The following is a 27,932-nucleotide window of genomic DNA, read 5'->3' as shown; positions in this document are numbered from 1 at the left end:
GAATTTTTTGTTTACTAATAACTGCACTAATTACTAATAAACAATTACATATTTAGGATCCCATATTTAGGATTCTTTGATTTACACTCAGTCACAAATTAGAGCTAATATTTTCCCAAGTAAGGGTCAACATCTATTGGCAGGTAGCCAACAATGGGGCAACACACATTTTTTACATGGCTTTTCCCTATTCTGCTATCTTTCCTTTGGTTTCCTTATAATTACTTTATAGTTCCAAATTTCTAGGGGGTCATGCCCCCCCCCTGCTGGTGCCCATGTCAATTACTTAGCATGACGATTCTTACTCGATTAAGAGATATTGTAGCAAAAATTTTGAGAAGGAATAGTGTGGTTATGGAAAAGGGGGATTACGAGTTGATCAAATTTTCATATTTAGAATGAGTCATTAGACCCCTTTGGCCCTCAGTTTTATAAATTATGAACAAACACTTGCTTAACCTGACAGAAAAGCTTTGGTAAATGTCCTATTCTTGTATGGTATACCGGATAATTACATTAAACTGATCTTTGCTATAGCTATGTATGATATTAGATGTGTATAATCAGGAGCTTAAGCAGAGCTGTGTCTTACCCCTTTTATATAAATTATTTTAACAGTCTTAGTTCTAGGGCTGCATAGTACGCATCTATATTACAGGTGAATCATGGTCAAAACTCATCCGAGAACCCTCTCAAATCATACAGGTATGTCTAAGCCCCATTCTCATTCAAAGTTCAAGACCTATATTCCGGAGGGGAGGGGTAGAATAAACTTTCCCGCCACTATTTTGTAATTGTTGTTAGGGGAGAGACACCTATGGCTGTGTGCGGGTAAGATAACGCGTTTTCAATAATATCGACAAAAGAAACATTGTCCTCAAACTTTTGCCCCTCCCCCTTGATAGAATCTCAGCACTAGCTAATGATAGTACCTATAGTGAACTCTAATTGCTTTGGCTCTTTGAGAAGCTGGTCCAAATCTTCATAGCCAATTGTAGCATTATCTGTCATCAACATTCCGCAACAATGATGATTGCTTTTGTTTGCTGAGGTCTTGTTGTACATATCTCGAAGAGTCTTGGAAACAAAAGGATAGGACGATACCAACTAAAGAAGAATAAGAAGAGTAAGATTATCTTTTTTAAACACGGTAAAGCAATCTAATTAGCAAAAAATTTAAGTCATTATTATAACAGAATGAATAGGAAGATGCTAACCAAGGGGTTGACTGTCAACTGCTAAGGACAAGCCAAACCTTGGAAAATGGATTTCATAATAGCTTGTTTGGTATCTTTAGTCTTAACACTTGACTTTCCCACTGCAGTTGACTTGTTCCCTGAGCCAACAACTTGAATTTTTTTTTTCTAGTTCCTTGCTTCCTTGCTGTGGTAGAGAACTTCTAGTACCTAAGATTACTTCATAAAGGCTTTTTGAAATTTTTGAAAGCAATTTGTGAATGCTTCAACCAGCACAAAAAAAAAACTTTAGAATCCTTACGGATAACCTACAGAAATTATCAAGAGGGAGGAATATTTCACATTCTCGAATTCGGCCCAAAAAACTAAAAAAAAAAAAATAAGTTAACACGAATGAACCCACACACAGATATATAGTTATTGTAATCCTCCTGGGTCTACAAATACATAAACTATATTCACAAGGAGATATGAAAAACCCACAAAAAATGTAAATTTACCTGAAAACATCAAGAAAGGAAAAAACATTAGACCTGAAGAGCAACTAACCACTATGCATGACATGGCACATTTTATTAATATTATTTTTTAAAGTGTGAAGGTCATATACTCTGAGCACTACTAGGAACTTAGGACCAACTTTCAGGACCTTGGACGCAAAAGGAAAATTCTGAGCACGCTTAAGGTGTTATTAGAATCAAATAATTAATTCAGTTTTTTTTGGCTGAACCGCTTACTAGTAGGTTCTTACTTAAGCTACTTACTAAACACATTTTCTTTAGATTATTTTTCAGAAAATTATATTAAAAGTGTAAAAATCGAGCAAACTTTTAGTATAGAGGGTAATAGTCCAGTCATCCAGGTAACCACTACTCTTTTCTTACTTGGTGTTCAGGATCGTGAAAAAGGTTGAACGGCGATTCCCAGAGTCATCTTTATAAATAAAACATAGGTGGCGTTAATGTTAACTACAGTTAAAGATGGCGACATATTTTCTTTTGCAATGACGTATCTTTTAGCTTCTAAGTACAGTGAATTTTTCAATGAATTTTCCTATGAATTTATGAAATTTTTGCCTGGTGTAGGATTCGGAGATGAGACCCGAGATTTCCTATGGGGAACAAACGAAACGTTAGTCAATTGTGCCAACAAGTCATTGATACTATTATGTTCTTAGAAATAAATTCTAGGCAATCAATGCAATGTTTCCGGGCGCTAGCAAACTGGGGTTAAGCTTCATTATACCGTAAAAAGTTAATTGCGGAATCGCATTTACGCAAGTTAGAGTTGGATATTTGGTGAATGCTATCAGTGAGTTACTCCCAGGTGCCTTTTTTGGCAGCATTCCGAGAATATGCATACCACAGAGATTTGAGATGCTTGCTAGACAGACATACTCTTTTGATGGTAGATGACGCTAGTATAACAGTTCGAATTTATAGTCGTCAATGACACTTGTTTTGATCCCAAAAAATGTAACTACTACAGCAAGCCAGATATCCTTTTTTGTAATGTAATGGTCTCGGGTACACAGGTTTTCCATTAGAGGGCTTGCGTTTTAGTTTCGGTCCCCATGTACCCCTCCAGGTCTATGCAGTCTGGTTAATACTTGACTATTGAAAATAAAAATGGAACTCAAATGTAAAATTGAAAATGGTAAAACTTGATAAATCCAAAATCAAGAAGGTTTCTCAGGGTGCATTCCTTGATTCAAGCTCCTTTCTAGCATCTAACATCAGACATTTCCTTCAAACAGGCCAGTTACAAGACAAATCCTTGATTGAACTCTGAAATGTTTACCAATTTATCAATCTATTGTCCTATGACCCCCTTCAAAAAAATACAACTGACAAAACCCTTTGCTAATAATCTGTCAAATTTACGGTGAAATCATTTCAAACTGCCTATTTCAGTCTGACTACAAGTACACAATGTCCAATCCTAACAAACACCTGCTAATAATCCATTCAATTTTCAAAATCAAGAAAGGTTTCTCAGAATACATTCCACTATTCAATCTTGTTTCTAGCATACACCGTTAAACATTTCCTTAAAACAAGCCAATTGAAAGACAAATCCTTGATTAAACAAACTATTGTCCTATGGCCCCCTTCCAAAAATATCCACTTTACAGAACGATTTGCTAATAACCTGTCAAATTTACACAGAAATCATTTCAAATATTGTCTATGTCAACCTAATTACCAGTATAGCGTGCCCAGTTCTACTATGAACTTGTTAATAAATCCCTTTAGTTTTCAAAATCAAGGAAGGTTTTTCAGGGTACATTCCTTTTTTCAATCTTATTTCTAGCGTGCAACTTCAAACATTTTCTTAAAACAAGCGAATCGCAAGACGAATCCTTGATTTAAGTCAGAATTTTTCTCAATTTAACAACCTGCTGTTCTATCGTCCCCTTCAAATGATATGCAACGGACAAAAAACATTTGCTAATAACCTGTCAGATAAACCTATATCGCATAGACCAGCATTAACCACCGGTGAAATTTGAAAAAAAGCAGAAAGAAAATACATAGGTTGCATAGACCAGCATTAACCACTGCTGAAAATGAAAAGAAAAACAAGAAAAACCTATGTTTAGTAGACAAGCATTAACCAGGTTATATAGACCTGCATATATCACTGGCGTATGTGGTCAAAATATCCAAATCTTTAAGAAAATTTCTAAGCTAAAAAAAAGCACTACAAACACTATTTTTCTAAAAGAAAAAGCATGGCTAACATACGTATATCATAAGAAAATTTCCTTGTATATAAATATGTAGTTATTTCTAAGACATGAAAAGAAAAGTTGAAAAAATTTTCAAGTTAAAAGAATTAGTGACAAAAAATTTCACTTCAAACATTTTTTCTAACAGAAAAAACCATTGCTAATATATATATATATATATATATATATATATATATATATATATATATATATATATATATATATATATATATATATATATATATATATATGTATATATATGTATATATATATATATATATATATATATATATTTATATATATATATATATACACCATTTTTATTTCGTATCTCCAAAATATCACCAGTGATTTTCTTTTATTATAAATATGTTTTTATTTTAAGACATTAAAAATAAGTACAAACTTTTTTCTTTAAATTAAAAAACAGTTTCAAAGTTAAAAAATCTTTTCAAAAAAATATTCAGTTTCAAAAAAAAGTTTCTAGGTTCAAAAAAAGAAAAAATTATAAGTTAAAAAAACATTCCTAGGTCCAAAAACAAAATCTAGGTTAAAAGAGTTGGGGAGGGTCCGAAATAATATTCCTAAGTCCAAAAAATCAAGGTTAAAAAAAGTTGGGTGGGGAGGGGGCAGTGGGATCCTGGAGAGGGACATGGGGCCCTAAAGGGATACAAGGGAACCCAAACTCATACGCGAGCCCGGTAATGGAAAACCAGTGTGTTCGGGACCATTACATTACAAACAGAATACCTAGCAGGCTGTAGTCATTACATTTTTTGGGACCGAAACTAGTGTCATTGATCATCAAAAGAATATGTCTGTCTAACAAGCATCTCAAATCACTGTGATATGCATATTCTCGGAATGATGTAAAAAAAGGCACCCAGGAACAACTCACAGATAGCATTTACCAAATATCCGACTCCAATTGAGAAATCAATTACACAATTAACTTGTTACGATATAGTGACGCTTAACACCAGCGGGATAGCGTCAGGAAACAATACATTGACTGCCTAGAATGTATTTCCAAGAAATAATAATATCAATGACTTGTTGGCACAGCCAATTAACGTGTCGTTCTTTTATAATAGAAAATCGTGGGTCTCATGTTCAATTCCTACACCAAATAAATTTTTATAGATTCATTGGAAAAACTGAGTAGAAGATAAAAAAAATATCTCGTTGGAAAAAAAACATGTCACCACCTATAACTATAGTTAAGATTAACACCATCTATGACCTTAGTTATGTAGATTGCAGCAATAGAGGAATCGCCGTTAAGCCTTCTTCGTGATCTTAAATCACTAAGGGAGAAAAGAGTAGTGACTACCTGGCTGAAAGGACTATTGCCGGCTATACTATTCACACTTTTGATCACCATTCAGAACATAGGAGGAATTTTCAAAACCCTGAACGCGAAAGGAGAATTCCGAAAACGCTGAGGGTGTTACTAGAATTACATATTAACTGTTATTTCTCAACTTAACAACTTACTAGTCAGCAATTACTTAGCACACTTTCTTAATATTACTTTTAAAAGTGTGAGGGTCAAGAAAACTTCAAACACTATTCGCAACTGTGGGTCCATTTCCGGGACCCTGGACGCGAAAAGAGAGTTCCACGATTAGAGTGTAGTTAGAATTAGACTGGGATTAGAATTTTGCGCCTCATGTTATTCAAACTTGAGTAAACCCAAATAAGATAATGTAACTGACCAATTATATCTTAGTCAATCAAGTTTGTTCATTCAAAGAGAGAGTAAATAGGCTTTCCTCCTCTGATAGAACCCTTTACTAAAGATCCAAGACAAAATATGATAAGTCAGAGGGTATGATCAATGGAAATATAGAAAGATGTATGCAATCAGTCAGAGATTTAATATAGGGCTAGTATTTCATTTATGAATATGGTAAAGTAACTATTTTTGCAAAGCTAAGCTTTTTAATACTCCAATTTTGGCAGACAAAATATTTTGAATAAGCAGCTTTAGCAAAAACAATGTGCATCCAGAACTTCATTTTTCAATTATGCCAAGACAAGTAAACCCTTACAAGTAACTCACGTAAAAGATGTATGTCAATGTTTGGTCTTTGTAGCTCTTATTACAAGTGAAATACTGAAACCCAAGGAATAAAAAGTAATTAATATTTGTAATTTAAAGTAAAAATGTATATTATATAATAATATAAATAAAGTAAATAGCTTTAATAAAGCAAAGTAATACGTAATATAGCTAAACCCCCTGGTCAGGCAATGCCAATAACTAAGGTATGTAGAGCATAAATATTTATAACAGCAATTATATAATTTTGCGATTCTATAATTTGATGTTCTTAGCTTTTATTATAAGCAACATAAGATTTTATAATAAATTAAAGACTGCAAGTCAAAGAGTAAAAAGAACTAATATTCGTAATTTAAAGTAAAAATAATTAGCATTGAGCAACTTTGGTAACCCCACTCCAAACTGCTTTCCGTAACCTTTTTTATGGCTTATTTCAGCGGTATCAGTGCCAAACCCCAATTTCACTATTGTTTCTCTTTGTATTCTTGTAGGCAGCTTCAAATGTTCTCCTTAACTATAATCTTTCAAAGAAAAGGGTGACTACATAGTAACTTTATACAAAAAAACATAGTTAATAGGGTGGAGCTTATTTTTCAAGGTTGAAAATATCATATTCTTACCCCTTAATTTTGTTTAGGTACATAAAATAATACACCATGCAAAATTTCACCCTTATATTTGAATATTTAGGGGTAGCTCAATGACATTAATGTTTTGAATACCAAAATACAATGGTTTCGCATATTGTTTAAAACCACAATTTATGTTAATCTTCCAATGTAAGCAATAATTATTAGCCTGGTTCAGTCTTACTTATTTAAGTGAAGAAATTCAAACTAGTTTAATATTCTTTGTGATAGCATACATGCTTTTTAAATTAAAAAAAAATTAATTAACAATTTTTACATTTTATTAATCTACTAGCTAGATCTACTAGAATCATTTTATTAATCTACTAGCTACATTTTATTAATCCTAGTTGGTGGGGCGCTTCGCCCCCCCCCAAGCCCCCCGCGCGCGTAAGTCGTTACGCGCCATATTAGTTAAGCGGCATTCTAGTTGTATATATATATATATATATAAATATATATATATATATATATATATATATATATATATATATATATATATATATATATATATATATATATATATATATATATATATATATATGTTGCATATAAATAGATTGTCAGGTTTACTGACTCTTGAACATGCAACATATAATTGTCCATGAGAAAAACAATCCGTATTCAGATCTATACCTCATTATTCTAATGATGTGTCCCTGTGTCCCGGTCGTCATTTATATTCCCTGTGTCCCGGTCGTCATTTGTGTCCTGGTGTCCCAGTTTGTAATTTCTCTTTGAGTGTCCCGGTCGTCATTTATATTCCCTGTGCCCCGTTGTCCTGGTCGTCATTTGTGTCCCGGTGTCCCGGTCTGTAATTTCTATTCGAACAATCCCTGTGTCCCGGTCGTCATTTATATATCCCGCCTGTGTCCCCGGCGTCCCCGTTGTAGTTGTGTCCCTGTGTCCCGGTCGTCATTTATATTCCCTGTTTCCCGGTCGTGATTTGTGTCCGGGTGTCCCAGTCTGTAATTTCTCTTTGAGGTTCCCGGTCGTCATTTATATTCTCTGTGTCCCGGTCGTCATTTGTGTCCCGGCATGTAATTTCTTCAGTTGACAAACATGACGTCAGTCGACAAACAGCTTCATGACGCATGCAGCTCAATCCTTATAATGACGTCAGTCGACACAGAAACTTGACGTCACTCGACACACACACACACAGACAACTTATTTTTATATATATAGATAGATATAGATATACTGTCAAACAGTTCGTGGTAACGAACTGTAGTAAGGAGCGACCCGGCTCAATAGTAAACAAAACTCTAAAAAAAGGAATTTTCATGGTAAAAGATACATCAAAAGAATTGGATTTTCATGCTGATTTTAAATATATAAGTTTCATCTAATTTAGTCTTTGTCATCAAAAGTTACGAGCCTGAGAAAATTTGCCTCATTTTAGAAAATAGGGAGAAACACCCCCTAAAAGTCATAGAATCTTAACGAAAATCACACCATCGCATTCAGCGTGTCAGAGAACCCTATAGCAAACATTTCAAGCTCCTATCTACAAAAATGTGGAATTTCGTATTTTTTGCCAGAAGACAGATCACGGGTGCGTGTTTATTGTTTTTTTTCTTTTTCCCAGGGGTCATCGTATCGACCAAGTGGTCCTATAATGTCGCAAGAGGGCTCATTCTACCGGAAATGAAAAGTTCTAGTACCCTTTTTAAGTGACCAAAAAAATTGGAGGGCACCTAGGCCCCCTCCCACGCTCATTTGTTTCCCAAAGTCAACAGATCAAAATTTTGAGATAGCCATTTTGTTCCGCATAGTCGAAAACTATAATAACTATGTCTTTGGGGATGACTTACTCCCCCACAGTCCCTGGGAGAGGGGCTGCAAGTTACAAACTTTGACCAGTGTTTACATACAGTAATGGTTATTGGGAAGCATACAGACGTTTTCAGTGGAATTTTTTAGGTTTGGGGATGGGGTTGAGGGGAGGGGGCTATGTGGGAGGATCTTTCCTTGGGCGAATATGTCATGGGGGAAGGTAAATTCAATGAAAAGGGCGCGGGGTTTTCTAGCATTACTATAAAAAAATCAATGAAAAAATAAACATGAAAAAGTTTTTTCAATTGAAAGTAAGGAGTAGCATTAAAACTTAAAACGAACAGAGATTATTACGCATATGAGGGGTTCTAAAAATACTTTAGCATAAAGAGCGAGGTATTTAGGAGAAGATAAATAACTCGCTCTTTATGCTAAGGCATTTTTAGTAATCTAAAACGACTACGGACATTCGATAATAACTGCCTAAAATATATTTTGAATATACATTTGACTGAGAGAATAAGAAATGATGAGATTTATACCATAACAAGTCATACCCCTATCCTTGATACCATTAGAAAGCGACGATGGATGTATTGGGGGCACATGGTGCGAATGGGTGATGGAAGGCTACCTCATGACATATGGTGTTGGATACCCCCCGGCCTCCGCAAGTCAGGGAGACCCAAAATGACAGTTGGCAGGATGTAAGAGAAGGAGGCGAAGCTGGCGAGGTCTTCGATAGAGGAGCTTTGGTCGAAGGCTCAGGACAGGTCGTCGTGGCGAACCACTGTTGCTGCCTTATGCGCCCTCAGGCGTGGGAGGACCTAAGTCTAAGTAAGTAAGTCTACGGCCTTTCTGATTCAGGGGTTATTCTTAAAGAACTGGACAAAGCTTATGATTTAGTGTAAAGAGCGAGGTATTAACGAGGGGACAAACCCCTTCATACACATAATAAAAATATAAGAATATAAAAGTTTGTTACGTAAGTTAATTCTTAAGTTACGTATATTTTTTACTAATAAAAACACTCATTAAAAATTAAAAGTTCTAGTTGCCTTTTTGAGTAACCGAAAAATTGGAGGGCAACAGGGCTCCTTCCCCACCCCTTATTTCTCAAAATCGTCTGATCAAAACTAAGAGAAAGCCATTTAGCCAAAAAAAGAATTAATATGCAAATTTCATTTTAATAATTTATGTGCGGAGAGCCAAAATCAAACATGCATTAATTTAAAAACGTTCAGAAATTAAATAGAAAAAACTAGTTTTTTTAACTGAAAGTAAGGAGCGACATTAAAACTTAAAACGAACAGAAATTACTCCGTATATGAAATGGGTTGTCCCCTCCGCAATCCCTCGCTCTTTACGCTAAAGTTTGACTCTTTGCCACAGTTCTACTTTTTAAAACAACTAAAAACTTTTACTAAAAACTTGGACAGAGCCAAAATGTCTGACCGTAAAGCAATGTTCGTCATTAGTGAAACTGCCAAAAGTTTGGGGCATAACATCACTACTCTTAACAAGCAACTTAACAAGCAAGGAGCAAGTTGATAGACTACCCATCATAGTTTCAGGAAAAGGAGTCTCCCAGTTATTGACAGTTGCAAAACTGACCAGTGGTACAGGTGAAGCTCAAGCATCATCTGTATACTCTGCAGTAGAAGACTGGGGCATCACAGAAAACGTCCGTGCAATGTGCTTTCACACAACCAGCTCCAACACTGGTCAACTGGCTGGAGCGTGTGTTCTGTTGGAACAGAAGATTGGTAAGGAGCTTTTGTCCCTTGCATGCAGGCATCACGTCATGGAGCTGCTCATCGGTGGTGTATTTCAAGTTTGTCTTGGATCAACATCTCCTCCTCAAGTTCCAGTATTCACTCGTTTTCAACAGTACTGGATGTTTGTTGATCATTCCAGGTTTAAAACAGGGATGCCAAGCGATGCTGTATCTACGTCAGTTCAAGATATCTAGGACAGTACCACTGAGTTTGCTAAGGGTTACTTTAGAGAAATTCAACCAAGGTATGATTATAGAGAATTTTTGGAGCTAGTTATAATCTTTTTGGGGTCGGTTCCTGAGAGGGGAATTAGATTCATGGCACCTTGGGCTACACACTATGCACGGTTGCTGTCAAAGGTCATCTATAGTCTGAAAATCTGGATGTTCATAGGGCAGTAGCGTTTGAGTAAGAAAGAAGAAAAGGGGTTGCAAGATGTTGTATCTTCGCAGCACGTGTTTATCTAAGAGCGTGGATGACAGCTCCGAAACCAGCTAGTGTACCATATCATGATTATCAATTATTAATATCACTGTTAGACTATTCGGCAATCTATTCAGAAATTTCCAGAGTAACGTCCATGAAGATGGCCAACCATTTGTGGTATCTATCTCCAGAAACAGTAGGTCTGGCGTTTTTTGATGATTCCACAGATTATGACACAAAGAAACAAATGGTGGAAGCAGTAAAACTTGTTGAAGAAGCCTGTAAATGAACATACAAAGAAAATATCTGAGGACTTCAAAACATTCAAAGAAAAGAAATTTGAAACATTTTTCTCAGTTAAGTCCATGGCCCTGTTTCACAAGATGGATCTTCTGCACAATTTTCTTGACATAGACCCGGACACGTAGGCGGAACAAGAAGACTACATCCGTGCAGCAGAGACAGTTTCGTCAATCAGTGTTGTTAATGATCATACCGAAAGGGGGGTGGCTCTTGCTCAGGAACTAATAGGAAACATTACCAAAGACAAAAGTCAGTTCCAGTTTCAACTACAAGTGGTCCAAATTCATCGAAAGTTATATCTTGACAGCAAAAAAGGAAACACTTCTTCGTTCTGCATCTAATAATTGTGCAATATGCAATACACTGTACTTTATCTGTGACTACTAACTATACTGACTAACTTAAACTATATTTTCACAGTATTAATCTATATTTCTACAGTGTTACCCTCATTATTACTATTATTTTATTAGGCCTATAATATTGATAAGAAGTGTGGCAATATTTATATTATTCGCATCACTATTTTCGATATTACAACAGATAATTGATTAAATTAGATGTGAAATTAAAGACAAATAATATCATTATTATGATGCAAAAAGTTGCAGACAATTACTTCTATAATACTGAATAATTTTATCTACATTAATTAAATTATTTTGAGTAAATGGACTTCTACATTAAATATGATCGATTTTAAATAATGGTATCTGTATTGTAATCTTTTAGGCCATTGAGCTACCTTTAAATACTATTTAAAAAGGTTCATACTTACCCAGTAGTTTTTTTACATGGAGAAGAAAAATTGTGGGGGTAAGACCTAGAAAAATAAAAATTCACCATATAAGTGCCACCTATCTCAAAAAAATACTTCAGTATTTTGGCTGAAACTATGTGATGTGAGGAAGCTGATTTTAATTTTAAATTTAATTTATCAATAAGATTTTTTGAATAAGTTTATTTCTTTTTCTTTATTGTATATTAACTGTGTTCACAAATTTCCTCGTTATCTTCCCTTGTTTAGTATGGTGGATAAGCAATATGGTCATCAGCAGTATATTTTTAAATATTAATGTCTATTTTTTGTTTCTTTTTTTTGCTGGGATAAGCTGTTTTTATTGGCAATGATCCAAACCGTCAGAGGTAATAATGAAAAGCGAATAGAGCACTTGAATTATATTAACTTGCAAAGAATCTTACATTAGGCTCTACAGAAAAAATTGCCACTTCTCCAATTCCCATCATTCGGACAGCAGACTCCCACACTTCTAGTTTAAACTCTTTGCCAATAAGAAGTTCAAAAGGCTGGCCAAATTTACGAGAATCATCAACAATTTCGCCATTATGGCTATCATCATTACTAGCTATTCGTGTTTGGAAATGAAAACAGACCTGCAAAATATTAACGCAAATGAATGGTTTTGTCACAAGAGTTACTTAATTCTTACTCCTTTGATAAGCGTCAAAATCCAAAAAGAGAGAATTGAAATACTGACCGTTTTTTTAGCCTTAGCAAAAGTATTGTGTTCTTATTTCAAAAAAATATGCCAATTCACAAAGTGTATTTAAATAAAATAAAGAAGTGTTTTCAATTGAAAGAAAGGAGCAACTTCGAAACTCAAAACGAATTGGAATTATTCCGTATATAAAGGGGACTCTTCCCCTTCAACTCCTCATCCGTTAAGCTAGAGTTTCTTAATGCCTTAAACAAAGTTTTTTTCAGATTCAATGGCCCTTGTGCTTGAGCAAATTTTCTTCAAAAATTTGGACAGAGTAAAACTTTAGAATAAAAAGCAAGGAGTTAAAGAGTGGAAAGCTCCCCTCCAACAAGGTGTAATTTCTGTTTGTTTGGAGTTTTAAAATTGATCCTTGCTGTCAGTTGAAAAATACTTGATTAAAAAAAAAAATCTGACCGTTTTTCAAATCATGTGCAGGCATAGCCAAGACATAATGTAGGATACCTGACCCTTAAATATCACCCATTATTTTAACCCCTCTGTTAAATTGTATAAATCAGTACATTCTAAATGGATTGAAAGCCCTCCACCAGCCTGAAAAAAAACCGAAAGCCATTTTTCAGTTTTTCTGCTTAACAGTTAGGATATATGGCATTAAAATGCGCTCTTTGGAGCATCTACTAACCCCCTCCATAGAACAAAACGAAACAAAACTCGTTGGCATTAAAATGCGTTCTTTGAAGCATCTGCTCACCCCCCTTTGCCTACAAATGACCCACCCTCCCTCCTTCATGATAGCTGATGCGCGATTACAAATCCCTGTAAACAATTTTACGGAATAGAAAGCAAATCAATTTACTAAAATAAAGCTTTGAAATAAATATCAGTAATAGTTTTTTGCATTAAGAAAGGAGATATCACCCTACAGCATAACTATTCAGGCCTAGTCTAAATGAAAGAAGTTGGCTCATTAATTCCTACTTCCTACTACCCCTCTACTCCTTTCTATATTTATCTGAAGGTTCACAGAGAGGTAGCAGTTTGGGAGATAAACCTCACTTTACAGGCTTTTGAGATCTTGGAAAGCTGTTGATCTAGGACAGATAAAGAAAGCTCCCAGGAATGAAATCAGAGCCTAAAATATTCCATTGGAAGCCGTTTTAAGTTCCAATCTCTAGCCCTTCTGTAGCCTATTCTAAGGCTTAGGAAATTGCATTAAGTCTAGATCAGTTTTAATCTTGGACATAATAGATAATAAACAGATAATAAAGTATAATAATGAAGTCCATATTAGAAAAATGGATTGATCCCTTTGTCAGAAATCCTTGCTGTTTGAAATTTTGCTGAGTTTTGTTTCATTTTGTGCTTAAAATTAGCTTCTCTTTTTATTTGAGACTTTTTCTAAATGTATTAAAAGAGAAAGCTTATTCCTAAGAAAAATATATTCTAAAATATGTTCCCAAGCCCCTATCCACTATTCCTATTCTGATGTCGCCCCATCCCCGGGAAAATTTTCTGTGGGCATCAATGAGCACAGTCTTAAATGTAAGCAAGGGCTCCCTCAACACAGATATCTGACCACGTTTAAGTCAGGAACATTGCCACAATTTTTCCAAGGCAGAGGGGGAGTTTTCATTCCACAAGCAATGTGCTGTTGCTCCTGGCTTCTTTTTTTTATTGTTTAAAATAGTTAAAATTCCATTTGAAGGACCTGAAAGAATAGTTCATGTGAAAAAATCTCAAATGGCATTTGACTGTATGCAGAAGCTGTTTAACAGCTTTTACGATAAAACTTATGATAACGATAAAAATTAATCTAAGGTCAACAACAGCCTACTGCGTCATTGGCGCTTTACTGAAAACAAATTATATTACAAATATTTTCTTTTGTAATTACCACAACATTGAAAACAAACATAAAAATTGCAGTAAAATTAAATTTGGAACTGACGAGCTTTCAGTAATTAATATCATTGTATGTTAAATATTCAGTTTAATTTTATTAGTTCTGAGTTTGGATACTGCTCCCACCCCTCATTGTAAAAGTCTAAGGTCTACTGAGTCATTGGTGCTTCACTAAAAATGAATTACATTACAAATATTTTCTTTTGTAGCCTACTTATTACAACATCGAAAATAAACATAAAAAAAACAGTAAAATTAAATTTTGAACTGAAAAGCTTTCAGCAATTAATGTCATTATATATTAAATATTCAGTTTAATTTCATTAGTTTTTTCCAAGACTGTTCAAGGCAATTATAGTTTCACTGCAAACAAGAATTTGAATACTACCCCCATCTCTAACTGTAAAATTCAAAAGTCTAATGAGTCATTGGTGCATCACTGAAAACGAATTATATTACAAATATTTTCTTTTTCAATTATTACAGCATTGAAAATGAACATAAAAATACAGTAAAATTAAATTTTGAACTGATGAGCTTTCAGCAAAGAATATCATTATACATTAAATATTCACTTTAATTTTATTAGTTCTTTCCAAGACTGTTCAACTGAGTCATTTGGGGTTCACTGAAAACGAATTATTGTACAAGTCTTTTGTTTTGTACTTATTACAGCATTGAAAATAAACATGAAAATTACAGTAAAATTAAATTTTGAACTGATGAGCTTTCAGCAATTACTATCATTCTATATCAAATATTCAGTTGAATTTTATTAGTTCTTTCCAAGACTGTTCAAGACAATTTTAGTTCCACTACAAACAACAATTTGGATACTGCCTCCATCCCTAACTGTCAAAGTCTAAAGCCTACTGCATCATTCTCGCTTCACTAAAAACGCAATATATTACAAATATTTTCTGTTCCAGTTACTACAGCAATGAAAAAGAAAACAAAACTTACAGTGAAATAAAATCTTGAACTGAAGATCTTTCAACAATTAATATCATTATATATCAAACATTCAGTTTGAATTTTTTTTCTAGTTTCAAAGACTGTTCAAGACACATGGTTTTAAGAAAGCGCCAATAACCCAGAAGGTTTTAGGCTTTTACAGCGTGAGAAGGAGGCAAAATACAAAATCTTGCTCGTAAAGATTACTGTTCATTTCAAGCTTGATTTCCTCATTCGATTTAAGTTCCACTCGTTTTAAGATTTATTTATTCATTTATATTACTACCTATTGTATGCTTGTTTGCTCGTATTTAATCTCTGTCCATTTTTGGTTTCATTTAAACTTCAATAGCAAAAGATTTTTGTTCGTTTTAAGCTTGATTTGCATATTCGATTTAAGCTTTATTCGTTTTAAGATTTATTTATTCATTTATATTACTACCTATTGTATGCTTGTTTGCTCTGATCCTGTATTTAATCTCTGTCCATTTTTCTTTTGATTTAAACTTCAATAGCAAAAGATTTTTGTTCGTTTTAAGTTTGATTTGCATATTCGATTTAAGCTTTATTCGTTTTAAGATGTATTTATTCATTTATATTACCACCTATTGTATGATTGTTTGCTCTGATTCTGTATTTAATCTCTGTCCATTTTTCGTTTCATTTAAACTTCAATAGCAAAAGATTTTTGTTCGTTTTAAGCTTGATTTGCATATTCGATTTAAGCTTTATTCGTTTTAAGATTTATTTATTCATTTATATTACTACCTATTGTATGCTTGTTTGCTCTGATCCTGTATTTAATCTCTGTCCATTTTTCGTTTCATTTAAACTTCAATAGCAAAAGATTTTTGTTTGTTTTAAGCTTGATTTGCATATTCGATTTAAGCTTTATTCGTTTTAAGATTTATTTATTCATTTATATTAGTACCTGTTGCATGTTTATTTGTTATGATTGTTGATTTGATTTTTATCCATTTTGGCTTTCATTTATACTTCAATAGCAAAATATTTTTGTTCGTTTTAAGCTTGATGTGCATATTCAATTTAAGCTTTATTCGTTTTAAGATTTATTTATTAAATTTATTTTAGTACCTGTTGCATGTTTATTTGCTATGATTGTTGATTTGATTTTTATCCATTTTGGGTTTCATTTATACTTCAATAGCAAAATATTTTGGTTTAATTTAAGCTTGATTTCAGAGGCGCCATTTGGGGAGGGGGTCAGGGGTGGGCAAATGCCCACCCCAAATTTTTCAGGGGGGCCCAAGCTTCCACCACAAAGGGCCCTTTGCCGGCCATAATAATCCATTATGTCCAACATAATCCATTCTGTCCAATTGATTTGAAATTACTGCACGCCTATTACTTTCACCGACATATTGTTTACTTAAATAAGAAAGTTTCTCGCTGAGGAGGGCCAGCCTTTAGTCTAGTTGAATTTTCCACTTTCAGTTTAATCATTTAACCCCGTTGATTATGACCTTTGATGTTATAATTAATCTTAGAGGTCAGTATGGCTGAGTTCCACATTGGGTTACAGTACATTTCCATGCAACACACGGGTGCTGAAAATGAGTTTTTACTTAGAATATTCGATCGATGTGCTGCCAAAACTCGCATTTTTTCTTACGTGAAAGTTGGGGGGCCCCAAAATGGAGTTCATGCCCACCCCAAGATATGGCCCAAATGGCGCCTCTGCTTGATTTGCATATTCGATTTAAGCTTTACTCTTTTTAAGATTTATTTATTCATTTATATTAGTACCTGTTGATTGTGCTATGATTTCTTATTTAATTTTTGTTCGTTTTGGGTGTCATTTATTCTTCAATAGTTATTTCTGGCCATTTTTAGTTTGAGTTATTGTAGGTTTCTATTTCTTCTGATTTTATGTTTAATATGGCCTTTACTATTCTTGAAAAAAAAAAATTTTGGAAAGTTCCTTTTTAACTAATTTCTGTTAGTTTTTATTGAAGTTTCATGTTTTTCAAAATTCCCTATTTCAAAACATTTTATATTTCGAAACAAACTCGAACTTGGCAAGAACTAATAAAATTAAACTGAATACTAAATATATAATGATATTAATTGCTGAAAGCCCATCAGCTAAAGATTTTTCACTGAGGTCTGGATTGAAAGCATTGATGCTTCTAGGCCCACACGTTTTTGCAAGATTTTCAAGTGAATCCCCAAAACGCCAGGGATAGCAAAAGCCACAGGGCCTAGTGAGCCTACTGGTAAATCCTGGCCTGGTTTCACTGCAGTTTTCATTTTATTTTCAAGGTTGTAATAAGTTCAAAAAAAAATATATGTAACATAATCCATTTTAGTAAAGCACCAAATAAGCAGTAGGCCTTACGCTTTTACCGTTAGGGAAATGGCAGCAGCCACACTCTTGTTTGTAGTAAAGACTGTAGGCTTCTTAAGCAGTTTGTGAAAGAGATAATAAAATTAAACTGAACTCCCTTGACTTTTGAAATAAAATATCATTAAAAAGTTTTTTTGGAGGAACGGAGGAGGGGGCCAAGGGCTCAGTTACCATGATTTTTGGAAAAAATATTGTTAATAAGCTTTTTTGCGAGGGAGGGGCGTCACGCCATGGAAGGGGGGCTAGGGGTCAGCCCCCATGATTTTCGGAATAAAATATCCTTCATATGTTTTTGGGAGGGGGGTCAGGCCATTGGCAAGTTCCCGTGTTTCATTGTTGATAAGTTTCTTTTGGGGAGGAGGAGGATTGGGTCGTGAACGACCAGGAGTCAGTTCCCATAAGTTTTGAAATAAAATGTCATCAACAAGTTATTGCTTTTTGGGGGGGGCGAGTTGGGCCATAGAGGGCCAGGGGTGAGTTCCCATAATTTTTGGAATAAAATATCGTTAATGAGCTTTTGGGGGGGGATTCAGGGGACGCCAAGGGTCAGCTCCCTTAAGTTTTAGAAAATATCAGTAAAATATCATTAACAAGTTTTTTTTAAGTGGGAATGGGGGGTAGGAATTATCTCATTTCTGAACCATTTTAAAGACCCTCACATAAAAACCTTATATGCACCCAGGGGTTAGCATGCAACACTTACTCACGGGCTCTGGACCCTGTGTTGATGTGTTGACCCTGGAGTTTTGCTATTTGATTTTTGACTTATTTTAACAGAATGGCTATCTCAAAAATTCAATTAGATGGATTTGGGGTAAATACAACAGGGGGGACTAGTTGCCCTCTGGTCCCTTTTGTCTCTTAAAAGGGGAACTAGAACTTTCAATTTCCAACAGAATGAGCCCCCTCCGAAGTTTATACAGCCATCCCTTAAATAAAAACTTATACGTCCCCAGGGCAGAATTTACAACACTTGCCCCTGGTTTCTGGGGGGGGGGTGTTATCTTTAGTCTATTTTAAACAAAAGAAAGATCTCAAAATTCGACTGTATGCATTAGGGGAAAAGAGGGTTGGTAAGAGGGGCTAGTTGCCAAAAGGTCACTTTTGACTCTTAAAAAAGGAGCTACAACTTTCAATTTCTGGTAATTTGAGCCCTCCAGTGAAATTTATGTGAATACCCCTTCCATAAAAACTATATGCCCCCAAGCCATAACTTACAACGCCTGCTCTTGGGCCATGGGGGTTGCATCAGCCCCAGAGTTTTTGTCATTTGATCTTTGAACTACTTTTAACATTTTTATTGGATGTATTTGGGGAAAAACAGGTATAGAAGGGCTGTTTGCCCTCTGGTCAGTTTTGACTCTTAACAAGGGCACTAGAAATCATGATTTCCAATTGAATGAGCCCCCTCCAAAGTTTATACGACCACCCCTTCTCTATGAAGCACCTTTGGGGGGAAAATAATAAAACATTGGAGCCTTATGACCTCAGGGTTGGTGAGAGGGAGGCTATCTGCCATCAGATCACTTTTGACTCTTAAAAAGGGAGCTGGAACTTTCAATTTCTAATCATTTGAGTCCCTTCAAGTTAAATGACCCACTCTTCCATAAAAACATTATATGCACCAGGAACTTACGTTACAACCCTTCCCCTTGGCTCTGGAGGGGGGGGGTATGTTGACCCAAAAGTTTTTGTCATCTGATAGTTGGACTATTTCAAACCAGATGTCTGTCTCAAAGTTTTGATGATTTTAAGCAAAAGGGGCCTGGGGGAGGGGCTAGTTTACTATAGGCCTCCTATATAAACTTCTATATAAATAATGGTTATTAAAAGGTTAAAAAAAACAAGAGCTAAGAGCTCATTTGGCACTTGTGACGAGGCAAGAAGAGCTAAGAGCCAAAAGATCATATGGTATGAGCTCTAGCAAAATTCTATGAATCAATAGATTGATTTAAAAGGAAAATAAGAGGCTTAATGCCGGTCAGGATTTAAAATAAGAGCTCTGAGTCACGATGTCCTTCTAAATATCAAAATTCATTAAGATCCGATCACCCACTCGTATGTTATAAATACCTAATTTTTTCGAATTTTTCCTCTCCCTTTAGCCCCCCAGATGGTCGAATCTGGGAAAACGACTTTATCAAGTCAATTTGTGCAGCTCCCTGACACGCCTACCAATTTTCATCGTCATAGCACGTCCAGAAGCACCAAACTCGCCAAATCACTGAACCGCTCCCCCGAACTCCCCCAAAGAGAGCGAATCCAGTACGGTTCCGTCAATCACGTATCAAGGACATTTGCTTATTCTATCCACCAAGCTTCATCCTGATTCCTCCACTCAAAGTGTTTTCCAAGATTTCCCCCTCCAACTCCCCCCAATGTCAAAATATCCGGTCGGGATTTGAAATAAGAGCTCTGAGACATTAATTCCTTCTAAATATCAAATTTCATTAAGATCCGATCACCTATTCGTAAAATAAAAATACCCCAATTTTCACGTTTTCCGAGAATTCCGGTTTCCCCCTCCAACTCCCCCCAATGTCGCAGGATCTGGTCGGAATTTAAAATTAGAGCTTTAAAGCGCAAGACCCTTCTAAATATGAGATTTCACTAAGATAAGGTTACCCTTTTTAAAGTTACAAATACCTCAATTTTCAAAATTACCCCCCCCCCCCACTCCACCAAAGAGAGCAGATCCGGTCCGATTATGTCAGTCACGTGCCTTAGACAGGTTTTTATTCTTCCCATCCAGTTTCATCCTGATCTCACCGCTTTAAGTATTTTATAAGATTTCCGGTTCGCCTCAACCCCCCCCCCCCAATTAAGATGGATCAGGTTGAGATTTAAAACAAGAGATCTGAGTCACGAGGTCCTTCTAAATATGAAGTTTCATGAAGATCCGATCACTCCTTCGTAAGTTAAAAATACGTCATTTTTTCTAATTTTTCAGAATTAGTCCCCCCCCCCCTCTAAAAGAGCGGATGCGTTCCAATTATGTAAATCACGTATCTAAGACTTCTGCTTATTTTTCCCACCAAGTTTCATCCCGATCCCTCCAATCTAAGCATTTTCCATGATTTTAGGTTCCCCCACCCCAAACTCCCCCCAATGTCACCAGATCCGGTCGGAACTTAAAATAAGAGCTTTGAGACACGATATCCTTCTAAATATCAAATTTCATTGAGATCTGATCACCCGTTTGTAAGTTAAAAACACCTCATTTTTCTAATTTTTCAGAATTAACCTCCCCCCCCAACTACCCCAAAGAGAGTGGATCCGTTCCGGTTATGTCAATTATGTATCTAGGATTTGTGTTTATTTTTCCCACCAAGTTTCATCCCAATCCCTCCACTCTAAGTGTTTTCCAAGTTTTAGGTTTCCCCCTCCCAACTCTCCCCCCCAATGTCACCAGATCTGTTCGGAATTTAAAATAAGAACTCTGAGACACGATATCGTTCTAAATATAAAATTTCATTGAGATCCGATCACCAATTCGTAAGTTAAAAAATACAGCATTTTTCCAATTTTTAAGAATTACCCCCCCCCCCCCAACTACCCCAAAGAGAGCGGATCCGTTCCGGTTATGTCAATCATGTATCTAAGACTTGTGCTTATTTTTTCCCACCAAGTTTCATCCTGATCCCTCCACTCTAAGTGTTTTCCAAGATTTTAGGTTTCCCCCTCCCAATTCCCCCCCCCCCAATGTCACCAGATCCGGTCGGGATTTAAAATAACAGCTCTGAGACATGGTATTCTTCCAAACTTCGAATTTCATTGAGATCTGATCAACCGTTCGTAAGTTAAAAATACTTCAATTTTTCTATTTTTTCTGAATTAACAGGCCCCCCACTCCCCCCCCCCCCCAGATGGTCAAAGCGGGAAAACGATTATTTCTAATTTAATCTGATCTGGTCCCTGATACGCCTGCCAAATTTCATCGTTCTAGCTTACCTGGAAGTGCCTAAAGTAGCAAAACCAGGACTGACAGACCGACAGAATTTGTGATTGCTATATGTCACTTGGTTAATACCAAGTGGCATAAAAACCAAGTACAAGACTTACCACAGTGGTGTGGTTAGCATTGTGGAATTTTTATCCCAAGGTTTGTGATTCAAAACCCTACCAAGGTGAAAATCTTGCTTGTTGTCTGATTGAGATAAGATAGTTTGGGAGAAGAACTATTCATTCTTAACACAGTTAAAAACGTTTAAAGAATAGACAAAGAAAAACAGTTTGTGCCCAGAATATCAGCTTTCCTAACTTTTTTTCTTTCCTTGTTTCAAGTGAAAACATTCATGAAAAAAGAAATATGTGGACGAGGGTTTAATTCAATTTAAATTTAGTTTATTTGATTCAACAACAAAGACTATCTACATACAAAAATCAATACGGTTTAATCACAACCAAATGATTGACATGGGTGAATCCAGTGAAAAACACATACACATAACACAGGGCCATATTTATAATTTTTTAAGGGAGGGGGTTAACAAAAGGGTTTTTTTAGGTCATTTTACACAAAAAAAACTAAATATTATCATAAATTTTTTTGTATTCATGTTTGTCATACTTTCAAAAGTTGAACAAACATTTCAGGAGGATGGGGTTAAACTCCATAACCCCTCCCCTCTAGATACAGCCTTGACATAACATAACATTTAGCTTCTTTTTTTCCTTTTTTTTTTTAAGTTGAAAATATTTATGAAAAATGTAAAAATATGTGAAAAACAGTCTAATATTAACAGCATTTTGTTATTTCTCCCTAGGTTTAGACATGTATACAAACAGTCTATTTGGTCATTATTCAACTCCAAGCCTTTGATAACATCTTTAAAAGATTGTGGCATATTATCTTTGATGCCTGATCAGCCTTGTTGCTTTACCACCATAAGGAAAATCCTTCAAAAAATTAATAGTTTGTTTCCACATAAACAACTTATTTCTTTGGACCTAAAATTTTAGACAATTTTTTGGGGAGTTCCAATTAACTCACAAATGAGATAGGTATGGAATAGACATATCATTAGAACCAGAATTTCATTATGTCTCCAAGTATGATGCTCACTTGTTTTGGAAATAGACTTTAACCCTACCCCTCCCACTGTGCAAATACATATTTTGAATTGTGAATATATAATGAATTTATATTATTTTGACAAACTGTTTAATTAACTTGCAGAAAAGAGTCATTTATGGAGAATTTAGTGTACAAGTACAATTCATGGTATAGGTTATCACATTAGAGGGGGGTGGGGTGGTAAAATCATTTCTGACACAAATGAATGTTACAACCAGGTTTGGGATGAAATTTTGATTGAAAAGGTATGTCTATTTCTTATGAATTTTATTGTAGAGTTAGTTGGAAAATTTACCAAATAAATAAAAATAAAATAAAATAAAAACCTAATAGAATTTAAAAATGTCTTTTGATAAAAACTAGACCTTAGTATCTCAACTAAAAACAAATTTTGGACATTAAGGACTTCCTTCATGCAAAAATTTAGCATATATATACACACACACACACATTTTTTGGTATATATATAAATATATATATATATATAGGCTATATACAGGCGATTTTAGAATCTGGACCTCCAATCCCCACCCCTAACAGACGCACACAAAATAATCCTGGATCCACCACTGTAGTAATTTGCTGACAAATTTTTAGATGCAATGAATTGTGCAGAATAGGGGTAAGCACTGTTTCTGGATAAGACAGAAACAGTAAAACAATTACAGGTAGAAAAGGGAGTATAAGGATTTTTACTTGTAGAAACTCCAGAGTTGATAACACATGACACATAATTGAATACATACACTTGACTAGTGGTTTGATGTTGCTGATTCGAGGGCTTCCCAGTTATACTTCCATTCTTTTTTTTACCATTTGTTGTCAAGATGGTTCTTAAAGCTGTCCGTGGTTTGGGCAGCAACAGTATCTGGCAGTAATTTGTTCCAGAGGTTGGCAACACGGTTGGTAAGAAAATGGGCATGTTGCCACTTTGAGGAGAAATGCCTGGATAACTTCAAGTTATGTCCCCTTGTACAAGAATCCTGAGACGCCAGAGGAAGAAGACCAGGAACTGCCTTTGAATTAATAAGTTTATGAACCAGAATGGCATCACCCCATCTTCTTCTATAAGCCAGAGTTGGGAGAGTCAGCTTGCATAGCCTTGTAGGGTAAGGGAGCTCATAATAAATAACAAATCTATTTCAGTTTTTTCTATTTTTTTACTCAAAAACAGAAACATTTTTTTTTATAAAAAAAATAGCTGTTTTAAATTTTCTAAGTTTAAGAGTGTAAAGTGAACATTTGCTGGTAAATGCATTACAGTTCATATAATTGACTTAACAATAAAGTGAACATACCACTTGATGCCTTTTTTTATGTTCTTTACAAATATAATAATTGCTTCTATTGCAAATTCAAATTTAAGCACTTTTTGAGCTCTTGAAAATGACATATTTCCAATTAAAGTATGAGCCATTTGGGTAAAATTCTGGTTGATTGACTTTTGGCTATCTCAGAAAGGGGTTAGGTTAGGAAAATGAAATTTTCAGGGATAGGTCTAAAGGCTAAATTATGTCCTGGGAAGGTATTTCAAAGTACCCACCTCCACTCCTTCTCCCTCTAGAGGGCCCTGAAATTTGTCTACATGACAGGTCTATACCTATTAAAATTTTGATAAACAACATTTTACCTTAATTTTCAGTTACCAGTTGCTTTTTCTCTGCCTTTAGTTCTAAAAATGCAATTTCTGTTATTTTAGTAGAATTCTGAGCCATATCAATGGTTTTTTTCCCAAAATTTAGGAAATGCATCTGCATATCTTTAAAACCTTGCAAGTTGGGATTGAGCAAAGTTTTGAAGCTGAAAACAATTTTGTTGCACTTCATTCAAGCAGAAGATCTATTTTGCAAGGTTTCACTTTTATAGCACACATATTTTTAAAGGTCATCAAAGGTCAGGGCTTCTAGAGGGGGAAGGAGTAGAGGTGGGTACTTCAAAATACCTTCCTAGGACATACTCATCCCTGAAGTTTCATTTTCCTAATCTAACCCCTTTCCGAGATAGCCAAAAGTCAATCAACTAGAATTTAACCAAAGAATGTATCGTCTAAGAAGTGATTATCTATCCTACTTGTGGCAGCTCAAAACCTAAGATTGCTACAATTGAACAGGCAGTTTCCCTTTACTTAACCAAACTTTGGTTTCCAGAAATTTTAGTAGCCACCAATTATGTCCTTACTTTCGCTCCCTTGACTAATTCTGGAGCTGGGGCTCGTCCAGGATGAAGGATCTTTTTTGTAATAGGGAAGTTTTGCATTTTTGCATGCATACTCTTTTGAATAGTTTGATAATTTCTGACATCTATTATTTGTATTTTATAAAAAAATAGATGCTGCTATATCGCTTGAATCAGGTATTTAATTTAAATTGTTTTTCACGAGGCTCTCGGAAACGCTTTCTTTCTCGGTCACACGTCTCAAAAGCGGCTGGAAAACAAAAACAGCAAAGTGGAAAACAATGGTGACGCTTGGATTAAGAAAACTAGGGAATCATTTTAATGACTGCTATTTAACTTACCTCTCCTTTGGAACAGGGACTGGCCTTCTTTATTTGTACCACGAAAATATTCTTGGACAAATGTTGACATGTCCTTTTACGTACTTTGGTCTATTTGAGAAGTGCACCAGAAGCGTGGTTTCCAGCCCCATTTTCCACAGTCTTTGTGGGCTAGCTCGAAAAAGTGGAAAGCGTTTCCAAGTCACAAAAACCCGAATGGAAAGTTATTTCTGTCCACCTTCATCAACGGAAATGCATTGAAATGGGTTATAAATATTCTTTCCAAATCGTAGAAGCCGCCTTTCGACTTGACTCTCTTACAAGGTCTGGAAGTTGGAAATTTGATTACTTGTCAGTAGGCAATTTTAGGAAAAATTCTCCGAGAAATTTAAATGGAATCCTTCTTAATTATTCCAACCATACTTTTGTCAAAAATTATAATATCCATAAACGAAACTGCCAGAATTCTTGAAAGGTCATGAACTGACTCTTTCTCCCTCATATGAGCTGCCAAATATGAACTTGAATTTAAAGGGAAAACGAATAGATTGGCTCTAATGACGGAGGGCAAAACCCCTTTAAGTTAACTTTAGCTCAAATACGGTCAACTTAGGTTCGAAGACTCACTAACAGTTTGCTACCACAAGCTACTTGATTCCATTTTGAGCCCTTAATGGTAACAGGATAAGATAACAAAAGGTAACACTATATTTGCTGTAGTAAGCAAAATTTGCCATAGTAAGCAAAATTTAAAAAAACAAACTTTTAAAAAAATGTCTAGTGAGAAAAAATTGCCATTTGCAGCTGATTTTGAAATTTTTCTGTTAAGACTAAGGAAAACAATAATCATCACTCAAATATTACAAAATCACAAATCACAATAATCACAAAATCAAGATCAGAAGTGGAACCAAAATGGTGAACGTAAGAGAAAGATTTGAACTTTGAAAACAAAAATATGTCGCTTGGCATTAAAAAAAGAAGCAAATGTGCAAAAGTGCAGCTGCATCTTTGAGATCGATGACGAAGAGCAATTTATTTGATGACTTAACTTTATGCGGTAATTTTGACAGGAATGCACAAGCTGACGCATATTGTCGTTTAGATATAGAATTTCAATTATTAGTTGGCATATAAACACGTACAAGAACAATAGTACCTAAATCCACTGTGAGGCATAGATCTCTAGATTCCAAAAAACTACATCTAAATTTCTTATTTACACCAACTAATAAGCCACCAAATAGACGGCCAGTAGTAGTCTCAGCAGGTCTGGTAAAAAATTAATGGTCAGATGAAACTTTTAGGATCGAAGAATCATCCACATTGAGCAAGTGTTTGGCTAAGCAGACAATATCATACTTAAATAACAGGTTCTCAAGAGTTCTTAATTTCTCTCGGACGCCATCAACATTCTGAAAAATATAGAAACTATTTCACTAGGACCAGAACCCATATTAACCTGTAAGGTTTACAGTTTCATTTCTAACATCAGGCCCTCGAACAGATAGGTGTTTCTTGACCTCTGAACACGAAACACTATTGCTTCGATGACTGCCATCACAGTTAGCGCAGGTAATGGACTGCCTATGACAGCTCCTGTCACGGTTGCTATGATTACCGGCATATTTACTGCATTTATTTGGATTAGAACAATCTCTAGCAAAATGACCAAAGCCTTGACAATTGTGACATTGCACCGGTTTCTTGATCGGCAAAGTAACTCGAAATAAACCATATTCAATCTTGATTCGGTGTTTAGCAGCACGATCTAATTCATCTTTCGATATGAATTTTAACTGGACTACGGACGCATTACCAAATCTGGTTGCACCGCACTGTTCACACTGCTAACAAGAATAGGTATTTGTGATACGCCATAATGTTGATACATCCTAATAATGCCGGCACAATCATGCCTCACTACCTTCGTTCGAATATTTAGTGTGTTCGGTATTGCAGCAACAGCAACAGCCGCTGATTGTTCATCACACATATGTATTACTATCTTGTCTTTTTTAGTCACAATATGCTGGACTAGCAAACTCACGTTAATTAACTGGGTTTCGAATATCCAAGTTGCTTGGAACATTGCTCAACACAACAGGAACAGAAAGCTGTGCTTGAGCTGGAACCGAGGACCAGACTACAGAGCCTGGGGGCTGTATTGAGATTTCCTGCATTTCAACGAGAAAATTTAACATCCTCACGCACTTGTTTAAACTAGATGCTGCAACAGTGCTTCGTCCATCAGGGATACTTACTTACTTGTACTTACTTACTTGTACTTGGGTCACGTTCGAGTCTTGTCCAGGCCCATCGTGGCATCCAGAATTTGTCGACATGCGTCTCTCCATTGCTCTCTTTCAAGTGCGATTGGCTCGATCGACTGGATTCATTGTCTATTCCATCGATGCCCGTGCTTCTTGAAACCTCCCATTGGCTCGAGGTCGGCTCTAACTGTTGATAACCATGTCTTTTTTTTTTTCCTCCAGGCTTCTTCTTCCAGTGCGCAAGGGGTTGGCATTTCAAGCACTGTTTGCTGAACGAGTCATCCGGTCGGTGCAGTGTATGCCCGAACCATCGTAGACGTCTCGCTTTGACAACATCAGAGACAAGTGGTATATTACCACATCTTCTTCTGATGACATCGTTACGGACGCGGTCAGAGAGACGCAGGCCAAGAATACAGCGAAGACACTTGTGGTGGAAGACATTCAGGTTATTAGCTTCCCCAGCTCTGAGGGGCCACGTTTCGCAACC

The 27,932-nt window shown here is 35.6% G+C and overlaps 1 protein-coding gene across 1 annotated transcript in view; it reads right to left on the bottom strand.

Moving 5' to 3' along the window:
• The window catches only part of LOC136028536 (AH receptor-interacting protein-like), an 81,010-nt gene extending 56,056 nt beyond the window's left edge, over positions 1–24,954 (bottom strand). Inside the window, exons 1-3 of the mRNA XM_065706383.1 lie at positions 24,853–24,954; positions 12,114–12,305; positions 933–1,107 (exon numbers count right to left, since the gene is read on the bottom strand). Coding sequence (XP_065562455.1) covers positions 933–1,107; positions 12,114–12,305; positions 24,853–24,942 — 457 coding nt within the window. The 5' untranslated portion in view covers positions 24,943–24,954. The remainder of the gene's footprint in view (positions 1–932; positions 1,108–12,113; positions 12,306–24,852) is intronic.
• Positions 24,955–27,932: the final 2,978 nt, after the last annotated feature.

Source organism: Artemia franciscana, chromosome 6 (assembly GCF_032884065.1).
Source record: "Artemia franciscana chromosome 6, ASM3288406v1, whole genome shotgun sequence".
Lineage (NCBI taxonomy): Eukaryota > Metazoa > Arthropoda > Branchiopoda > Anostraca > Artemiidae > Artemia > Artemia franciscana.
This window is presented reverse-complemented; position numbering and strand designations above follow the sequence as displayed.